This window comes from Drosophila nasuta, chromosome 2R, assembly GCF_023558535.2.
Source record: "Drosophila nasuta strain 15112-1781.00 chromosome 2R, ASM2355853v1, whole genome shotgun sequence".
Lineage (NCBI taxonomy): Eukaryota > Metazoa > Arthropoda > Insecta > Diptera > Drosophilidae > Drosophila > Drosophila nasuta.
Window position 1 is genome coordinate 8,592,536 of NC_083456.1, and position 6,698 is coordinate 8,599,233.

The following is a 6,698-nucleotide window of genomic DNA, read 5'->3' on the forward strand; positions in this document are numbered from 1 at the left end:
CTAAACAAATTCAAATTATCGGAGCAATAGAATAAAGAATTCTTCCATAAACCCTAAAATTTAAAAAAATAGCAAATATTATATATAAAATGTGGAAAACATCTATTTTACTATATATTTTCAAATTTCTATTAATTGCCAACTAAATTCAATATTTAATTAAGAATTTTTAGATCATTAATATTCACCATTAATTCTAGAATCTTTAACCTTTCAATTTCATTTATATATATTTAATTAAGAATTATTAGAGCATTAAAATGTTCTATTAATTCTACAATCTTTAACCTTTAAATTTCATTAAAATATAAAAATTGAATTCCATAAATATTTATTTATATCTATGCATTTATTTATTTATTATCCTATCTAATTACAACTTATAAGAGCATTTTAGAAAATATTCTCTGCTTATCTAATGATGCACAGCAAATTTAGAGAATATTCCCAGAATGCAGAGGCGTGATGAGTTTTATATGTAATGATGATTTCACAATGAGTTTATCACATCCAGCACTTGGTCAGAATATGAAGGGAAAGAAAGGCGAGTATCGGAATCACACCGAATGCAAGTTGCCGGGCAGCAGCATTGCATTTGTCTGGCGATTGCTCTGACCACATAAACAAACTACCATATCTTGATTTTGCCAACAGTTCCTCAATGATTTCTTTAGTGCTGTTATCAACCTCACGTAAACGCGTGAAAATCTTTACGGACGCAAATGGATAAGTTGTACCATATCCGCAAATCACTGTAATGTAGCTGGGTTCGCTGACGACCACTTTGTATATGACCACGGGTTGTTTGCTTGAGCCGTAGTAAACGTTGAAGATGCCTTTGGACGCACTATCATCCCAGGGAAATTTCTTTGGCTCCTTGACAGCCCGATTCGATCCATCATGTGTGTCAATATACTCCAGATATAGTTCAATATCACCATTATCCACACTGTCTGGCACCGTAACATTGAGACAGGCTAACGCAGGGGTTGCAGGCGCTCTTCCTGCCTCATACCATAGACCCTCCATCTGTGAAACAGGAAAGCAACAATTAGTAAGATCGTCATTAAGTTATAGAGAGTGGATTTCAAATTTGTAATATGCGATCTATTATATCTGTGCAATGGTTATAGTTCATAGATTGCACTCACTAATTACGAATTAAAGATGTCAAATCAATTATTCAATATAACGATCAAAGATCACATATCGCAATACGAGTGCAACAAAGATCTCTGATCGCAGCTCATTAAACATATGATATGTTAGGCAATCTATTAGATTTTTGATTAAATGATGTGCGATATCTCTTTAATGGTCATAGATCATAGATTACACTCACTAATTACAGATGGCAAATCAATGATTCAATATAACCATCAAAGATCACATATCACCATTCAACAATTACAACTGATCGCATCTCATTATGTTATGCAATCTATTAACTGTTAAATAAAATTTATGCGATATCTGTTTAATGATCATAGAACATGGATCATCGCAAATCGAGAAGGATCAATGCAACAGAGATCACTGATCGCAGATTATTCAAAGCTCTCTGATGACAAATTATTGAACACAAATTATAACAAATTATATATTGCATACTAAAAATATAAAATCCAAGATCTTTTTAGATTTACAGTTTAATTACTTACTGTTTCGATATCAAATGTTGACGGCTGATGGTTACGGCAATTGAAATTTTCCAGTGAGTTTAAGTCAAGACCGTGCGTCCAACTGATTGCCAAAAGCAACACAATTAATACTTGTGCCGCCATTCGTAGATGTTTTCTCTTGTGAATCCGTTAAACAACTGAAAATAAACGGTTTTGTTGTTGATGAATAACTACATATGCTTATCAGGAACCACTGGAAGTGTCAGCTAAAGAAAGAGAGCGCAGAGAGCCATGCTCACAACACATGGTGAAATCGCCCATGGAAATTTAAGTGTAAATGCTCACAGCTGACATATGGTTACTATATGTTATAAATGCATTATCAATGAGGCGCGTCATTGGCGTATAGTAGCTCTATTTGATTTCGATTGATGGCAATACGTAATCTTAATAAAGCAATTGACGATCGCGGTCATTCGCACTTTAATACTAACATTGGATAAATTTCAAAAGTGTGCACATGACTATCAGAAATATGATGCAAGAGCTGAAAAACCTTGTTTAATCGTATTTTAGCCCCAATTTACCAATAACTTACCAAAGTCTTACAATACATTGTCTACTTTGCGCTTTGATCGTCGCAAATTAAGACTTAACAAACACAACATAAATCGAACAAATTATAAAAAGCTTGTTATACACACCAATATTTAAAAATAAGTATCTAATAGTGCAGTAATAAAAAGCCAACTACAATTTATATAATTTCTTGTTGAAAATGTGAAAATTGTGAAATTTGAAAAACAATTTCTGACTCAGCATTCAATGTTAAATGTTCTGGTAACATCTAATTTGTCTGTCCGTCAGTCCATTCGTATGTTATCTATGTATACATATGTAGATCTCATAGACTTTTTATGATGCTTATATTTGGACGCCTCAAATCAAGGAAATCCCATTGAGCCGACAGCTAGTATTGATAAATAAAACGTTCGATTTCGATTGTAATGCTTCCAATGCACTTTCTACCAAAATGTCTGTACCCAATTCGCACTTAATCGCGTTCGCTTATCAGAGATAAGGCTATTGAGAGAACTCGTCTATTGAGTCACTCATTTCTCCCTTATCTTATAGTATGAAGGCAATACTGCCAATGTTGAGGGCTGCCAAGTTATCAGGCAAACGTCTCAAATAAATAGCTAGTTAAATAATAGTGAATTAAAATATTTATTAGATTTCAGGCAATATTAAATGCAATATAACTTAAATAGAAAAAAATGTAAACTTCTTCGTTAATAAAACAAACATATTTATACGAGGGTTGCCATTTAAGTTTCTAACCTAGGTCACTTCTAGCCATATTAGGACCAATTGGCTATTTCCCAAAAAAAATTTGGACTTTTATCGATAAAAGCTCCATACAACTTTTTCATGTTCGACCACGTTTGATATCGATAAACGATTAATCAAAAACTCGGCAGAGAAATGGAATTAACTCGTGAAGCAATAATTTTTCACAACTTTCGACGTGGATTATCACGACAAAAGTGTATCGATGAACGTAAATCTTTGTATGGCGATGAAGCGCCATCTTATAGCCCTATGATAAACTGGCTTAGTGAATTCTGGCCGATGCTCGCTCGAAGACAAAGGTCGAGAAGGTCGTGTAAAAGCAGTCATTGTGCCAGAAAACATTGATGCCATGCGTGAACTGATAATGCAGGATCATCATGTGACATATCGTGAGATAGAGACATCTCGATATTGCATCGATATTGCATAAACACCTGGTCGTAAAAAAGGATTGTTCTCGTTGGATCCCGCTCAATTTGACAATTGCTCAAAAAAATAAATAGCAACCTTCGTACAATACTACACCAGCTTTAATTTGTTGACTTTTCAATCAAACCTAAATGATCGATTTAAGATGATTAGAGTCGATAAAATTTCAGCCTCCTTGTTTTTACCGCTTTAGGATTATAGTTCAGTTCGTCAGTAAGTCAGTCTGTCACTTCTAAAGACTTTCTGTATAGCACTTAACTTCTAGCTCATTACTCAAACATATTTAAGCTATATCATACCAGTTCATTCCACTGGATCTTATAAGGCAACATTGAACACCCGTTAAATTAAGATTGCAGCCTCCAAGATCTTACCGGTTAACGTTGCAAGGAAAAAAAATTTAATATAAGCCATACAACAATCTTAAATGCGCGATTTTAGTTGGTAATATTACAGCCCACCCTGTCTTACCTTTTAGGTACTTAATGGTTAAGTCAGTAAAGAAGTGAGTCAGTCATTTATATAAGTAGATTTTCGAGTCAATTGAATCACTTTCCTTTAATATTATACTATAATTAAGTAATTTAAGTATAATTTAAATACTTGACGGTTAAGTCACTAAATAAGTCAGTCAGTCAGAGCAACCCCATTTGGAGTCAATTAAATCACTTTCCTTTACTAATATAATCCTCCATTTATCAGCGATTAAGCACCTCGTTTTAAAGATAAATATTTGAACCATTTAAACGATGTATGACATTCGTCGCAAAACTTGTTGGCGCATTTGCTGCATTTTTCTTTTGTTTGCCGAGCTCGAGTTCGCTGCTTAAATATGCTGTTCTAGCCAAGCGCTAAAGCAAAAATCTGGTAACTTTGAGCATGCTAAAAAAATAGACGGACTTTTTTTGCAAATATATAAAAAAAAAGAAGAGAAGAGCAGAGCAGAGTGAAAAAGGAAAATGCTGGCACAGGGCAAACATGCGAAACTATTAAAAACATGTCTTTGTCCTTTGGCTTTGGCTTCACATAATGAAATTCCTTTGCAGCCTGCGATGCTCCTCCTGCTCACTGGGATGTTGTCACTTGGCGCTGTTCCTTCAGTATCAATCTAGGTGAAATATTAACAAGCGACCGAGTCGCAGTCACAGTCGCCGCCATAGTCCAAGTAGGAGCAGTAGGAGTTAGGAATCTGCAGTTTCATGATATCAGGCCGCGGCGGCGGCGGCGTCTGCGACAGCAGCTCATAAAAATTCCTGGCGACAAAGCAGCTTCCCCCACGCCGCTGATTTCCAAAATGAAATCCATACGAAAAGGGGGCAACTTAGATGGAGGCTGGTTTAAAGCGAGAACAGACGCTGAAACAATAGACTTGAGTTGAGTTGAGTTGAGTTGACTTAAATTGATTTCCAGACGCTGCGACGCGACGTTTAGGGAAATGCAAACTTCAACATCCGCCAGCCTTCATGCTCCCCCCGCAATACTCAGACTACAAACTAGTCCTGCACCTTGATTGCAAGTTATTTGCAATTTTGTGCAAATTTCAGCGAAAGAAACTACAAAAAAATTTGATCATTATAGCGAATATTGGCGTGAACAATGCCCTGTAATGAAATTTATAATAATTCTACTAAAATTCAAAATTTATAAATGAACACAAAAACTTAATAATGTTCTCAATTTTTTTTATACAGGGTACTTAATAGTTGTGCAGACATAACTATATAATTGCTTTTATTATTCAATTGATAAATTAATAAAATATTCAACAATGCAAAAAAAAATTTAAATTTTAAATATATACAGGGTATTTGAGAGTTGAGCAAGCATCCAAATACTCACTACAAGTCTAGGTCTCTTTATAACATTGCACTTGAAAATTTGGAGTGTGCACGGGAAATTTCTTTGCAATTTGCCAGGGCTGCAACGCGAATGGGAAAAGGGAAATGGAAATGGAAACTGGGGAGTGAAATTCTTCAACTTTATTTGGCGCAGCGCAGTTGCTCAATTTAGTTTAATATTTTCTTCTTTCCCTTTTTTTTTTGTTGCCCAAATCATATTGAAATTGCCACTTTATTTGTGTCGCACAGAGCAATGAACTAACTGTTGTAGTAAATTGTAAATGACGAAATTAAAGTATTTTTTGACACACTATCTTTGGCTGTTATCAGCAGCGTTGTGTCTTTTATCTTTTGAGTTACTTTTGGAGGGCGCTATGTTCGTCAACTCATAAAGCGAGTGAAACTGCTTGTGGATTGTTTAAGTTTTACCTTGAGCTAGAGCACATTTCATTAGGCACTTTTGCCTCTTCGACTGACTTTGTACAACATTTCCTCTTTCACAATGGAGGTGCAACAATGAGAGGCACTTGCAATACAGTCGCAGTTTTCAGTTCTCATTTCACAGTCGCAGTTTTTAGTTCGCCGTTCGCTCTGGCTCTGGACATGGTGCAAACTTTTTAAGTGAATTTTTGATTAGATCTGCAGAAAGTTTTTTGTCGCTGGCAACAAAACGGGGCAGGATGCATTTTGCCCAGGACATTGGCATGCAACTGCTCCTCGCGTCGCGTCGCTGGTTCAACTTAAAGTCGCCAGTTAGTTGTGCTCTTTGTAATTTGCGCAAAAGTCTATTTATTTGCGCAAAGGATAATAATAAAATATGCGCTGCAGATAGCAGATACGAACAGAATGGAACACAAGAACACAAAGTTGCCTCCGACTTGGTCCTGGGCGCAATTACTAGACTCTACTGTACCTGAATCTGCACCGAAAACTTTCCGCAAATAGTTCACAGTTTACAGAGTTGCCTCTGAACTCGTCTCTCACTTTCTCTGTAGCAAGTTGTGTTTTGTTGCAAAAGTTAATAAAATTATTTGCCACCGACGTTGATAAATATGACACTGAGAAGTCGTATATAGAGTGCCATATAAATACAGTTGCAACACACACATACAAAATGGCGGTATAAATAAAATGGCGACCAATGAAAATACTACAACACACGCAACTTTTTGCTAAAGTTGTGGCAACTTTTTTAATTGATCTTCAAGTTAAGTGTTTGCCACTTTGAACAGACTAATCAAATACATACAGCGAGCACTGTTACATCTGTGTAACATAAATCTTACATTGTTACCCTAACAAAATGTTATTTTAAAACCAAACGAAAATCGCACCCCATACACACATACAAAAAGAAGGGTAAAAAGAGCACCGCAATTTCCAAGCAGATGCATTTTCACTGTGTCTATGTGTGTGTGTGTGTGTGTGTGTGTGTGTAGTTATTATTCATTGTCGT

At 35.7% G+C, this 6,698-nt stretch overlaps 1 protein-coding gene across 2 annotated transcripts; it reads right to left on the reverse strand.

Moving 5' to 3' along the window:
* Positions 1-333: 333 nt before the first annotated feature.
* Positions 334-2,402, reverse strand: LOC132784956 (uncharacterized). 2 transcript variants are annotated; one of them, XM_060790889.1, is made up of 3 exons: positions 2,327-2,402; positions 1,662-1,819; positions 334-1,029 (listed from the first exon to the last, which is right to left on the reverse strand). In XM_060790889.1, exons 2-3 carry the CDS (start codon positions 1,782-1,784, stop codon positions 505-507), a joined length of 648 nt encoding a protein of 215 aa, XP_060646872.1. In that variant the 5' UTR covers positions 1,785-1,819; positions 2,327-2,402; the 3' UTR covers positions 334-504. The 2 variants fall into 2 exon arrangements, with proteins under 2 accessions (XP_060646872.1, XP_060646871.1); XM_060790888.1 differs by having other exon boundaries at positions 335-1,029; positions 2,221-2,396.
* Between the last annotated feature and the right edge of the window lie 4,296 nt (positions 2,403-6,698).

What these genes read in the sequence shown, in the direction of transcription:
- LOC132784956 (XM_060790889.1), bottom strand. Translation starts at nt 1,784, where the DNA reads ATGGCGGCACAAGTATTAATTGTGTTGCTTTTGGCAATCAGTTGGACG. An exon ending in CAACATTTGATATCGAAACA is followed by an intron (nt 1,030 to 1,661) that starts GTAAGTAATTAA and finishes CCTGTTTCACAG; the next exon opens with ATGGAGGGTCTATGGTATGA.